At 45.8% G+C, this 14,608-nt stretch overlaps 1 protein-coding gene across 1 annotated transcript in view; it reads left to right on the forward strand.

The window, feature by feature from the left end:
- Positions 1 to 102: 102 nt before the first annotated feature.
- LOC311498369 (LHFPL tetraspan subfamily member 6 protein) overlaps positions 103 to 14,608 on the forward strand; it is a 48,573-nt gene continuing 34,067 nt past the window's right edge. Inside the window, exons 1-2 of the mRNA XM_084558914.1 lie at positions 103 to 1,639; positions 2,376 to 2,894. Coding sequence (XP_084415040.1) covers positions 2,510 to 2,894 — 385 coding nt within the window. The 5' untranslated portion in view covers positions 103 to 1,639; positions 2,376 to 2,509. The remainder of the gene's footprint in view (positions 1,640 to 2,375; positions 2,895 to 14,608) is intronic.

Raw genomic sequence — 14,608 nt, forward strand, 5'->3', positions numbered from 1 at the left:
GTTGGATTATGATTTTTTTTTTTTTTTTTTAGGGCATTAAAACATTTGATTACACCGTTACAAATCAACAGATTACAACAATACAGTAAAATACAGATTTACAGATACATGAACACCCATAACCCCCCAACATCATTACAAATATATATTCATAATTCATCACACTGATGCTGCATCATAGGTTATAAAATAGTTGACCTGGTCTCTAAATCGACTTGACTTTGTGGAGTGGTCCCAGGCAAACCACCTACTCCTGAATGTGGACAAGACCAAGGAGCTGGTCGTTGACTTCAGGAGGAAGAGGACACCAGAGGACTCCATCACCATCCAGGGCCTGGAGGTGGAAGTAGTGGACCAGTCTGTTGTTGTGAGCACCCTGTGGTTTGTTGGGGGAGCAGCACCAGCAAAAAGAACATCGACAAATCGATCCGAAAGGCTGGTCATGTTATTGGCAGTGAGTTGGAGACGTTTGTCTCAGTGAGGGACAGGAGGACACTGGACAAACTGCTCTCCATCATGGACAATCTGTCACATCCACTACACCAGACAGTAGAAGGGCGGCAGAGTTCATTCTCCAACAGATTGATCCAGCTCCTCTCCCACAGTGAACGCAACAGGACTTCTTTCATACCGTTCTCAGTGCAGCTTTACAACAACTCACCTTTCTGTAACAGATAACTCCATGTTATTCATGTTAATGGACACTATTGCACCTTACTATCATTCCTATGTATATAATATATATTCTTCCGTCTCTATTTCTTGTACATTTGTACATATGCTAATTTTATTTTACTAGATCTTACTAAGATTTTACTTTATTTAATCTTTCTTTTACTTGTGGTTCTTAAGAGTGTTTTTTATGTGCACCTAAGCCACTGTGACCAAGCAATTTCCCTCGTGGATCAATAAAGTTTATCTAAGTCTAAAAGGTTAGACATAAAACATCACAATAAGGATGTCTTAATTACAATTACAGCAATATACTTTCTTTCTTCTTTTTGCAGTATTGATGCTCTTAAAGATTAACTATATGAATGGCAGGCTTAATTACATACACTCATCCTTGCTTCCTCCTTTCAGCGGTTTCTGGCTGCGCGAACACAAGAAGAGTGTTCAGTTTTCGAGGCGTCCGTGAATGCACCAGAAGCCCGTAGGAATGGTAGTAGCGGTGAGACCAGCCCCTGGGTGGAGAATAGGCTGATTGATAGTCACCTCCCGCCTCTCTCTCTCTCTCTCGCTCTCTCTCTCTCTCTCTCTCTCTCTCTCTCTCTCTCTCTCTCCCTCCCTATCTCTCCCTCTCTCTGAGCAGGAATGTGAATCAGGAGTCCAGTCAGTCAGCGCAGCACGTTTCTGCACCGCGCACGAGTGAATAATTGATCAGCGCCTCGGTTCAAAAACATTGATGAGGCTGAGGAGGAAGTGATTTGTGATCGGGATCCTTACGGTTGACTTTTTTTTTTTTTCTTCTTCAGTTTTTTGGATTTACATTCCTCAGCTCCAACGCATTGCCTGCCCTCCTCTTATCCCTCGACTGAAGTAAAAGTTTGCCTTGACACCCAACACAGCTGGAGCCCGCAGATGGGAGCAGCCTCTCCGCGTACGGCGAGCGCACCTTTTTCCGGAGGTCTCCCAACATGTAAGCCTTCTCCCTCTTCTTTGCCGAGTTTGCTTTATTTTCATTCCGGCGGTGTAAGCACTGCTGATAATGGTAGTGTGTTCCTTGAGGTCACCCCTAACGAAAAATCACTGCGTGCTGCTGGAGTGGCTACTCCTGCAGGGACTGTTCCCTGAACTAAACATCCAGTTCCCCATTGATTTATGTGGGCGCTTTACATTATTCATACTTAATTAACATGTCATGAGCACTGTTCGTGTTGTTTGGCGTTGTCTCTAATGCAATTTTAAAGTTTATTATATGGATAACACTGCAGTTTTTCTTAGTGGAATTAAAATAAGGCTCAAAATTATGAGTTATTATTAACCATCTGTAATTACGCATATTCTCTTGCTCCTTTTCCTGAACTCACAACTATTATTTCCTGTGTGATGATAAAGAGAAACGCCTTAAACAAACAAGGGAGATGGAGAACAATAGTTACAGTTAAATTAAATATTTACTGGGCCAAGTTAATCAGGACTTTATTGTATTTGCTGATTTGTTCTGATCAAGTCTTAGTAATCTTATAAAACAAATATGTGCTATGTCATTTAATGTTATCCACTAGTTTATCTGCTTAGAGTGATAACCCCTTCATAATGTCTCTTATGCTTTTATATTTCTGATTATTATTACTTATCTAACTTTGTGTCAGAAGCCAACAACTTGTTTGCTCAGATGATTAGTCCGGATGTTTCTCTTCCCCCCCTGACAGGGACCCGGAGTCAATGAGAAGGTGAAGACTGCTCGTGTTAAATGCTCCCTGCGAGGCTCCCTGCAACACGGCAACTGCTCATATAACTGCTGTCCGGCTCGGTGACTGTGTGAACCGCTTGCAGACTGTTTACCATGGCGTCCAGTCTGACATGCACGGGTGTCATCTGGGCCCTGCTGTCCCTGCTGTGCGCTGCCGCCTCCTGCGTTGGCTTCTTCATGCCCTACTGGCTGCTGGGAGCGCAGATGGACAAGCCGGTGTCCTTTGGCACGTTCCGCCGCTGCTCCTACCCGGTGAGGGACGAGGAGAGGCAGACCACGGTGATGCTGGAGCAGTGCGGGCGCTACGCCTCCTTCAACGGCATCCCCAGTCTGCCGTGGAGGATCTGCACGGTGGTGACAGGTGTGGGGTGTGGGCTCCTCCTGCTGGTGGCGCTCACGGCTCTGATGGGCTGCTGCATCTCTGACCTCATCTCTCGCACAATCGGTCGCGTGGCCGGCGGCATCCAGTTTGTTGGAGGTGAGTTGCGTTTGTGTTTGTGCAGGGGCATAGATCTTTCAACTTTTTAACTTACTTCATGGTTTGCTTTTTGTTGAAACATGACACATGACCTGAGATGTAGATGTTTAGAGATTACTTTACAATTAGTTTCTCATGAAATGTGTTTAAAACAACCATGAATCAAAATCACATTCATGAAGAAACAAGTAAAACTTTCCTTGGCCTGCGATCCTGCTGAGAGCCCGTTGTTTCCTCACACACTCAGCTGCACAGGAAATGAAAAGTCTCCCAGCGAGATCTGGGGGTCCTGTTCCACACTTAATGACTACGGATCATTTTACATTTACTTTCTCATTATTCTGCTCGTTTCTGTGTGGGATTAAACTGAATTTGAAGTCCATTTCCCTTCAAGTGAGTGTTTGTGGACATCGTGTGGACATTTTGTGATTGGCCCTTGGCTGTGCACGGCTTTGGTCCCGTTCGAGAGAGTTCGGAATGAGCTCACTTATTGTAAATATGGTGGAACATAATTTGATGCAGAAAAATAGAACAGCATAAGAGTTCCTGTATTTTATTTGACTCAGAGCAGCGCTTTTCCGTCTCCTCCCTTTTATGTGCAGCAGACTTTTGGCATCGGTTCATATCATTTGTTTGTAGTTTGGTGAAATGATGGAAAATCATGCGAGCTACGGGCCTCTAGGCCTCAGCATGAGCGAGAGTGACTCCTTTTTCTGCTTTGTGTTTGTTGCTTTTGAAGTTTAAAAAGAAAACCCCCTTTCCCTTTGCAAAAGTTGACTCCTGTCCATGTGGCAGCTCGGTCCCCTGCAGCCTGCTGTTGTTTCCCGCGTGTTTGTTTGGTCGCAGTAAGTGGACACAGCTCCGCGCGGCGGCTCTGTTTGTGCGTCTGTTGATTTTGCACATGTGCACTCCCGGGATGTGAGGTCTGAGGGAAGGCTTCCACCGGAGCTGCAAAATTTCTCTGCCCTAGTTTGAGAAGCTGCGGCGCTCCAGCCCTCTCATTAACTGGGAAACGTTCGCTCGCATACTGTGGCTCACCGCTCTGCTGTTTTTACGATCCCCATCACTTCGCTTTGGCTTTAAAAAGTGATGTGACAGAAAAGCAGGTTGAAGGCAGATTTGACAGAGCCGCCAGGTTTTTGAGGAGGATAAATCTGCAGAGGAGCACCACAACATGCCGTGTCCTAGTTCTAAAAGGCTTAGCTACTTAGGAACATCAGTATTAATGATGCATAATGTGGAGGATGATTAAGGTGAAGGCTGGCTGGTTTGTTCAGAAATGTGCACTTTTCTGTAAGGGAAGCTGCTTTTAAGCTCACAGCAGCCCCATACATTGCAGTGTCACAGCGCGCTACTATTTTTGGTTATAGGATTAAAAAAGAAAAAATTCCTGTCTGTCTTCCTCTCGAATTCCCCTCTTTCGCAGACTCACAAATCCAGGCACGCATGAATTCAGAACGTGGGAGTGTGAAGGAAGGCTGCTCACAATACAAGGGACGCCGCTCAGATCTTTTTAACTCGGAACGCTGGTGAGCCAAAGGGCAGAGATGTCTCTGAAGGGCTAATTGGAAGTGACACGACTGGGAAGCTCAGTGGGCTGTTCCATGTATTGTCTCCTAAACAGCGTCGGAATATCGGGGCAGGCAGGGGAAGTTCAGAGAGAGAGGGGGGAACAAAAAGTACCTGACGATTGAAACGTTCAGCATTCACTTCTCATTAACCGAGGACTTGGCTGAGGAATAAAGATCTGCAGGGGCAGCGGCTGATTTGGGTGCTGAGGAGTGTGTTCAAATCTCGGCGATTAGCGGGGAGACGGGGTGGAGAGGGGGCGAATGCAGAGGACAGTTTGGGAGGAGCATGTTGCACGAGACGTCAGGGGTCTCTGTGCTCTCATGAGTAAAGTATCCACATTACATCTATATTTTATAGCAGATTAGCCGCAGCCGCGACAATAAGACCTTTCATCGTTGCTGTTGTCGTTGTTTGCCTCTTGTAATGCTCACTGTACGTCGTTCCCTAGCTTAATTGCTAACAACCCAGAGGCCCGGATTTATCCTCTAGTTCGGAGTTAAAGTACGAGACTGTTCTGGCTCATAAATCAAAGTTCTGAGAGCTCTGTGCTGCTTACATTAAACAACTGCCTCCTTGTCTCCGTTATGCAGCGGTGCGGACCCTAAACGACTGTGGCACAGATGAGAGGTTCACACTTTAAAAGATTCTTGACTTGGATTTGGTTGTTAGGGATTTTGTTCCTCCCCCTCCCGCGGAGCCATGCCTTGTCTTTTTGGGCGCGTCAAGCCGAGCCGCACACAGCGGGGAAGGGAGTTATTTAATGTTCAACTTTGCTATGATTTAAGCACTTTGGGTGACTTTTATTTTTTTTTTAACCAACTTTGGAATTCGCAATCGAGCACAATGATCCGCCTTCAGAGTCTGCTTTTGTGTCTACAGGCGGCTGTTGTTTTGACAATTTTCTTTTCTTTTTTTTGTTTGATTGCATCGTGATGACTGACAATTTGACAGGTTCTGTGAATGGATACCTGGTCTGCTCAGCAAAATGTTAATATTACGGATAAGTGATGGAAGCCTGCTGCTTTCGCTGGATAGTAGCTTGGTGGTCGGCGCTTATTAAACGGAGGCATCCGATCTGCTGGTTTGGAAAGTTTCTGAAAATATCTCTCCGCAAGCAAACTTAAAATATGAAAAACTTTTTTTCTTATCACCGCGGTGGAATTGCAGCTGGAGATAAAAGATTGGAAAAGTTTAACTTTGTGTGAAGTCGGATGTGCTAAAAAATAGACAATGAAGGCTAAACGCAGCATTTGAAAGAGAGAGAGAAAGAGATAGTGGTTGGGAAACAAAGAAAGCCAGAGATAGATAGAGAGAAATAAAGGCCCCTTTAGAAAGCCAGACTGATGACTGTTCGATGCTCTTGTTTTATGTATAACTGTTTCATAACTGTGACTCTCGGCATCAGGTTTCCAACCTTTCTGCCGGATTGTCTCGCACTGTCTCCGACTTCTGCTGTTCGTTTTCCTCCAACCCCGCCTCGTGTGTCACGCTCGCGCTGCAGAAAATACTGCAGATTCTGCACTGAAGAACTTCAAATGGGTTTACAAAATCTGCGGATGTCTGAAAACGCTCAATCCCCGCCTCGAGCTGCCTCTCAGACCAGACTGAACGCGGAGATCTCAGCCACCGCCGCCGCCGTGTGCTCTGAACCGGCTCCGACGTCAGGTTTTGGGTTTTTTTTGTCTCAGATCTGAAAACCTCGTCTGAGACCGGTCTAATTCACGCTCTGTGTGACCTGCCTTAAGGGATTAATGGGCTTGTGATAAAGCCAGACGCCAAACCCGACCGTGGCTTTAAAAATGAAATCTGAAAATCATTTTAAAAACTTGGCAGGAAAACAACGCAGGGACGCCGAAAGTAGAGAAGTGTGACCTATTTTGATTGTGTTTTTTTTTTTTTTTACCTCACACCTGATGAAAAGCCTTGGCATCTTCAAAAAAAACAAAAAAAACAACAATGGGTGGATAATTAGAGCTGTTGCTGTTTGCAAAGTAAGAAAAGATAAAGGGATTTGTTTCTACATCGCCAACAATAGAACAGCCAAATTTGAGGAATGCCTTTGTTGTTGAATAAAAGAATTGTGAGTTGTTGTTTTTTCCGGAATCAGATTCGACAGTGTTAGGCCAGGAGAAGCACGACGGTAGCTTGCTGATGTCTATTTACTAACTTGAATTGCAAATGAGGAGCCAGTTTATTATGATGCAGAAAAAGTATTCTCCGCTGCCCTTTCAAGGCAAGTCAATCAAATTAAAGTTACTAGTCTCATTAGGAGAGACGGTGGGAAAAAGGCGTCGTTCCAGAACACGTGCAGCCCTGTCCTGCAGCAAGCGTTGATTAAAATCCATTTAGCTGTTGATAAAAATGTCAGGAGCTTCCATAAGGCTGGGGGGAGGGGAAGCCATGAGGTAGATTTTATTGAGAATGCTACGAAGCGGCGCATTCTTAAAAGTGAAATAACAAAACTATATGATCCACGGCAAGCTGCGCTTTTTCAGGGGGTTCGCTGGGGAAGTATGTAGGGTACAATGAAAGGACTACTGTTTCAGAGGAGGTGTAGCGTCCCCCAGGGATGTAAAACAAGTTTGAAATAGCTCAACGCAGCATTTTTTTTTTTTTTTACTGCCATAAGAGAAGTCTGTGGTCAGCAGGGAATCTATAAAGTTTTAATTTTATCTGTCATTGTTGGGCAAAGTGCATAGAAGTCTTTTGGACAAAAACCCAACGGCATCACTGCAGGATGGGCTCAAAGTATTTATTATTGATTGAGTGCATTTAATGTCTGTTACATTAAATATCAGCCCCGGGTTCTCGACAGTTCTTTGATGCGATGAGATCAGAAAAAAATGTGAGGTTGTTGCATTCATCTCTGCTTTCTGCCTCCCCCGTGAGGAGGTCCTCCAGAGTGAAGCGACAAACTCATAATTCATCCGACACACATTTATCTTTCGACCGCTTGTAAAGCTCTGGGTTCACAGCTTCTCTCTCTTTTTATTTATTTTTTTATCTTTTTCATTTCATCAAAGCGGAGTTGGAAGAAACCGCTAAAGCTTCGAGTGGATTGAAAAGCGCGAACAGAACTGAACAGATGAAACTGTATTAGGCTGAGCGAGAAACACGTGTTTGTGTGTGTGTGTGTGTGTGTGGACTACGCCGCCGACTGGCTCTCCCCATGGCCGTTTGAACAGATCTCCTGGCCGCGTTGCCTGAACACCTTCCCACACCGGCCTCCGCTGAAGCTGCAGCTGATCTGGAATATCAAATAATTGGCTGCGTTGCCTCCCGGGAAAGCTTCCGTGGTCCGCTTTCTGGTTGATTGGCTCTGTTTACACCTCTCTGCCGGTAACTAGTTTGGCCGCACCGTATCTGTAAATGAAGAATATGAAGCTGCAGAGAGGATGCTCGGCCTATTTCAGTTACATTTCCCTCTAATATAAGTTTACCATTCCCTTGAGGAGCTCTTTTGTTCTCGCAGAGGTGACCTGTCGCACCCGACATGCATTAAAGCGTCCTGGTCATGTGTAGTTCGGGCCAAATGAAATTAACTTCATCACGTCCGCCCGCACTACCTCCGCGGCTCAAAGGGTATATCAAGGGCACGAGCGCGAGCAATAAATTTAAAGACATATGAATAAATTACAGATGGGCAGCCTTTGTGGCTTCTATAATGTTGCCAAGGGCTGTTTGGCACGGTCTCGTGTTGTCCTGTTTCGGAGCCATACCAGCACAGCCAGGAGCTTTGTCCTTGCGTCGGGCTTTGTGAGTTCTCGCCAGCTGGATCCCGCCCAGTCCCAGAATGTGTGCTTCCACTCCCCTCTCACCGCCAGCGTTCATTTTCAAGAGGTACAACTAAATGAAATCCATATGAGGAAGGCACCAGGGATGAAGAGCTCATCTTTCCTGGGGAATATTCCGTCTGGAACGGCGTCACCCGACAGTCTTTGTTTAATGGTGTCGGATCACGAGACATTTCCGGGACGATGAGCAAATATTTCCTTCTGCTTCCAAATACCGGAATCCTTCCTCCTCACGGGGCTGCCAGTTTGGCGTGATGATGATGGACTACACTGTCTTATCTGTCGTGTGGGGAGAGATGAAATGTAGCGCTGATCCATGTGTTTGAAAGGAGAAAGCTGGAACTTCTCACGACGGACAAAAGCCTCGCGTAATGGTGTTCAGAGCAGTGGGCTGCTCTTCGTTGCCTGCGCTTCCGGCCTCTGATGGTTATAAAGTGGATCTCTCTCTCCCTCTGGGCTGATTGATCACTTAAAGTAGAGACCACTTCACTGTGCTACTCTCGTTCAGCAGCTATTTTTCCTTCATACTCTTCCCTCGAAACCCCCGCCAGTACCACCTCAAGGGTGTTTGAATCCAGAGAGCAGTGAAACGTGGCCTGTGCACCAGAGGCAGTTTATTCTCCCCAGCACTCAGGTCTATCGCTCTCCTTCACCCTTCACTCTTCTCACAATTCCTCTTCCGCCCTTCCCCTTTTGGGTTTGTATTATTTCCAGTGCTCTCCGTCTTTAACTCTCTATTTCAGGCCTGTTTCACCTTTCCCCCAATTCTGCTTTCTGTCCACCCATCTGTGTCCTTCGCCTATTTTTCCGTCTCGCTCTCCTCCTCCTCCTCCTCCTCCTTACAGTGGCTGTGCACGTTGCTCTATTCTGTGAGCAGAAAAAAAAATAAAAAATAGATTGGGTCAGTACTCAGTGACCCGAAGAGTGGACCTGAGTTCAGCCAGAAATACAGAAAGAGAGAGCAGATATAAAAAAAAAGAAAAAGCGAGAGAGACACACATTAACAGAGAGAAAGGGGCGGAAAGCCCAGCATCAACAGGGATTTAGATTTGTCAAACAGGAAGTCTGGGGGAACCAAAGGACAGACAGAAGGGTTATTTCAGTCTGTTTCTCTGTTAAGTCATTGTTTTTGCTGCTATAGTAGCAGGCGCGCTGCATATCGGGTTGTTGTTTTTTTTTTGTCACCGGGAACTGAAGTGTTCCAGAAAACGTGTCTGAGTCTGCAGTCGTGCCTGGCGTTAATGCAGCAGCACAAGCAGATCTCTGTATCTGAGAGATTCATTTGGTTGTGATTCAATATTAGGTGATTAAATTATTGGTTTACTTACAAAAAATAAAAAATAAATGTTATTAATCCGCACGCTGGTTCCAGCTACTCAAAGCTGTTTTTTTTTCCTCTCTCATTTGCATATGTTTGGTTTTAGTCGGATAAAACGAGTCATTTGCAGGCAGGAAATTGAGATGAGCTTTCTCTTAACCATTTGACAAACTGACTCATCCATTAATCAACAAGGTTTCAAAGCAGTAGCGCTCTGAGTGTGACAGCATGCATTAGTGGTCCGCAGTGACAGAGTGGAGATGCTAATGCGCCGATCAGCCACAGCTTTAAAACCACTGACAGGAGAAGTAAATAACATTGACCATCTTGTGACAATCCAGTGTTCTGCTGGGAAACTTTTGGACTTGGCATTCATGTGGATGTTACTTAGACATGTAGCACCCACCTAGACCAGGCACCCCCACCCCATGGCAATGACACTCCTTGATGGCAGCAGGATGCAGCCTGACACAGACACACAAAAACACTTTAGGAACAACTAAAAAAAACCCATGAAGAACAGCACAAGGTGTTGACCTGGCCTCCAAATTCACTAGATCCCAAACTGATCAAGCATCTGTGGGATGATCCACAGAGGCCCCTCCCCTCAAAGGCCCCCACTAACAACATTGTGTTGCGAGACACCACAGGACACCCTCAGAAGGCCCATGTCCATTCTCTGATGAGTCACAACAGAGAATCACAACAGTTTTGGAGGTACAAGGGAGACCTGCACAATATTAGTAAGGAAGATGGTCATAATGTTATGCCTGATTGGTGTATTCAGCAGGTATAATATTTAAATTAATGTTGCATAGCCAATACTGATATTTATACATGCATTGCACAATTACAATGCTGAAACGATAGTCGGTTCCTAGTCAGCTGAGACGAGTTTTATCTGTTTACTTCAAACAATGATAGCTGGAACTGAGCAGTTCTTGTTAGGGCTCAAGTTACTTTTACTGAAATCGCTGCAACACACAAAAGATTGAAGACGTCCGGGCAGGCTGTGTGTAGGAGGCAGAAGAAAGGAGATTTTTCTACGCTCGTTCAGCCACTGAGAGACACGAATGAGGAATTGCATCACCGTTGTTTGCGGTCGTAACCCGGCTCCGGCGCAGTCTGAGGCGCAGGGTAACTGTGAGCTGCTCCTGACCTGCGGCGCACCTACGGAAAGGGATCTGACCCTTACCATAAATCTAGACCGGTTGCCTAGCAGCGATGATCCCACAACTTGCAGCTGAGGTTTCCACACGAATGCCAAACACTTTGTGTATACACGGCTTCCCGTGTCGTAACCGGGAGCTCACGAGTTCTATCTGCAGGCAGCACATGTTGACATTTTCCCATGAAAGCAAATTAAATGATGGAAGTCAGGAGCCATTAGGATTGTTACAAAATTTCATCATAAAATCCATCTGATATTTCCATTTAGGCCAAAGTTGATGGACTGACCGACCCTAAGGCCACGTAGCTGATAACACGTATGGATTACATAATAACTGCTGGTCCTTTTCCGGCTCCTCCTCGTCTACCTCGACACAGAGGTCATTGTTGATTGTTAGCACGTCTTCGCCACAACACGTAAAACAGTGAACATGTGTGAACGGGTGAATCAGCGCTCAGACAGATGCTCAACAGATGGCGGAGGCTCCTGCGTCTCTGTATCTCCGCTGACACACATTGCGGAGGGCATGTTTCATGTCACTGCCCTTTCATGTAGCCACGGTGAGCAATACCTTAGTCAGAAACACAAATGGAGAACACAAACAGACAATAATAACGCCTGTATCGCCACATGTTGTGTCTAATTACATATGAATAAGATGGAAAGCCTGCGTTTGACCTGCGATACGTCTCTGTGGGAGTCGGAGACCACAAGTTGGGTGAATAAATGAATAAGTATGGATTGCGTGGATTGGGTCTGAGCCCAGTGGGATGAAGCAGTTTGCTCAGTATTCATACCCTGTTTTACAGTCTCAGAGGCACCGTGCCTTTAACACTACAGTTAATTATACCCAGTTCTTCCCAGCGAGGGGAATGTGGGGGTCAATACTTCTTTTGTGCTGTCTTCTCATAGGTCAAATAGCGAGCCAGTGAGAAAATAGATTATGGGCTGGATGTATGGAAGCAGATACTCAACTAAGATGACAGCATGATATCTAAAATGAGTCTGTTTTTGATAAAGAAATCCTCACTGATTGTCTGTTTTTAGCGTCTTTCCCTTCAAACGGCATACATATATATATATATATATATATATACAAAATGCAAACACCAACTTGGAACTTGGAGTGGGCCATTTTCCTCCTTTGACTTGCAGAAGTCTAATTTAATTTGAGTCACTGTGGCCAAGCATTTTATCCCTGAGCGGCCAGGAATAGCTTTAAGAGCCGCGTGGAAGAGCCGGAGAAGAGAGTTGCCTCTGTCTCCGGGAGAATTAGATCAGGGTCAGCGTACTGCTCTGAGGAGAGGCCACGTCCCTCGGTGTCACTCAGAAACACATGTGGCCGTGGCGCCAGACGCCAAGGACAGGTGAGGATGGCGTAAAAAGCAGCTGAGGGTCAAGTCGCAGGAGGACGGGGGGGGGGGGGGGGGGGAATGGGTCACCTGTGCTCGGACGTTTGTCCGCCACGTCCTGCAGTCTGTTTATGATCTGGTGACAGTAGCTGCATGAGTCCACCATTCTGAATTCTGTTGCTTCTTGTATTTCTCTGTGTTTTCTTGAGAGCGCCTGAAGATTAGCCGGCATGTGGCTGAGTGTATTAGTGTCCCTGCGGCCGGGGCCTTTGCCTGCCTTTCCTGTCTGCCTTGAGGAATGCTGAGAATCTGGGGTAAATATATTCAGTTGCCACCCCCCACTCCAGTCCTGTTTTAATTTGAGAGGCCTTTAATGAACGTGTACTCGCGTGTGTTGCACAAGAGAGAGTGTTTGAGTTGCGTAAACTTCACAGCTTTCCTTTTGTTGTCTCTAAAATCTATATTTAGTTTGTGGCTGTGAATAATCAAAATAAAGGGAGTCAGTCATTTTTTCTAGTGCATCTTCAGCTTGTATAAACTTGTTTTGTGTTCATGTGCTTAGTGATCAATAAAAGTAAGAGTAATTTTGCAAGTAAAAATGCAAAATGTGCACGGTAGGCTTTTTTAGTTTTTTGCAGAAACCCCACCACCACCACCACCACTAAAGTCACCTTGGTGCAGTAATCAGCAAAATGTCACTCCCGTCATTATCATAAAATGACAGCCCTGTAATTGTGATGCATAAAAATATTGTCTCAGGGAAAAGAAAAAATGTGCATGCCTCAGTTTTTCTAAGGCTGACACAAGCTGAAGAATAATCGCCATTTTGCGGCCGGCGGCTGCGCACGAGCAGACTGGGGAGGTTTTGGGTGGAAGTCAGTTTTGCTTTGCTTCCCAGACTCTCATTCCAGCTGGTCAGCAGCAGTTGGGTGGGCTTTTCCCATTATAGGATCTGGTTTCCACAGCAGCAGGGGGTGCAGACTGAGAGGGGAGGGAGGGAGGGAGGTAGAGGGCAGAGACGGTCAACATTTGGTGAAATCCCTGGAGTCTTGTAGCATTTATAGGGGTCTGTTGCTTTAGATAAACAGGTTAAGCTACAAGTTGCCTTCGAGAAGCAACACACACGCAATTCAGATAATAGTCAGTGCAGCTCCCAAAGACTATTTTCACCCTCCTCAGGCAGATTGTTGTCAAGCTTCAACAGTTTAAACGGCTCCTTGTTGACTGGCCTTCAGGTAAACCCGAAAAAGAAAGAAGAAGAATTCCTGCAAAGCATAAACAAAATCCGGCATAAATCCAGGCATGTATCTTGCTAACAGACAAAGGCTGAATAAGAGCCCCCCGAGATGAGACGCCGATTCAGTTCACCCCTTCGACCGAGTGGCTGGTTGTATTTAGAGCCACTCAGTTCAAAATGTAGCCTTGTGAAAGCATAACACAAGGCCTCTGGAATGCAGAAAGCAAGCTTCATCTCGGAGAGAGAGTTCGAGGAGGCTATAAACAGGACAGAAGACGGCTGCAGCCATATTTGTGTGTGTTTATGAAGATCAGCCAGAGACGATGGCCATATATAGGGATCGCTGGGGGAAAAAACGACTCTGTAGAATGGCCGCATGGAAGATGTAAAGTGTAAAATGTCATACACAAAGAGTAGTTTTAATAAATCTACTGGCCAAATTGAAAGCTGGATCCCGGGCTTGCTTTGACATGTTGGGTGAGGTCGGGCTTACAAATAGCTCTGTTTTCAGTGGAGGATATCAGCAGTGATAACTTATCTCTTGCCTCACCTGTTATGGGAACTTTAGCAAAACAAACTGTCCTCTTTGCCCTCTCCGCCGCTTTATTGCCATTAGTCACATACAGCGATCAGGCATAGCAGTATGACCGCCTTCCTAATATCGTGCAGGTCTTCCATGTGCCTCCAAAACAGTTGTGACTCATCAGAGAATGGACATGGGCCTTCTGAGGGTGTCCTGTGGTGTCTGGCAACACAATGTTGTTAGTGGGGGGGCTTTGAGGGGAGGGGCCTCTGTGGATCATCCCACAGATACTTGATCACTTTGGGATCTAGTGATTTTGTAGGCCAGGTCAACACCTTGTGCTGTTCTTTATGTTTTTTTTAGTTGTTCCTCAAGCGTTTGTGTGTCAGGCTGCATCCTGCTGGGGATGGCTACTACCATCAAGGAGTGTCATTGCTATGGGGTGGGGGTGCCTGGTCTGATCTAAGTGGGTGCTACATGTCTAAGTAACATCCACACCAATGAATGCCAGGTCCAAAAGTTTCCCAGCAGAACACTGAATTGACACAAGATGGTCAAAGTTATTTACCTCTCCCGTCGGTGGTTTTAAAGTTGCAGCTGATCGATGTATTCTCTTTTCTGTTTTCACTTACTTCTTCCTTCGCTCAGGCGTCTGCCCTTTTTGCTTCAAAATGTCACAGAAAACCCCAAAGTGAAAGCCGAGAGTTGTGCTCCTCTCCACAGGGAGCACGGGAACAAAGGTACTCT

Source organism: Chelon labrosus (genome assembly GCF_963514085.1).
Source record: "Chelon labrosus genome assembly, chromosome: 13".
NCBI lineage: Eukaryota > Metazoa > Chordata > Actinopteri > Mugiliformes > Mugilidae > Chelon > Chelon labrosus.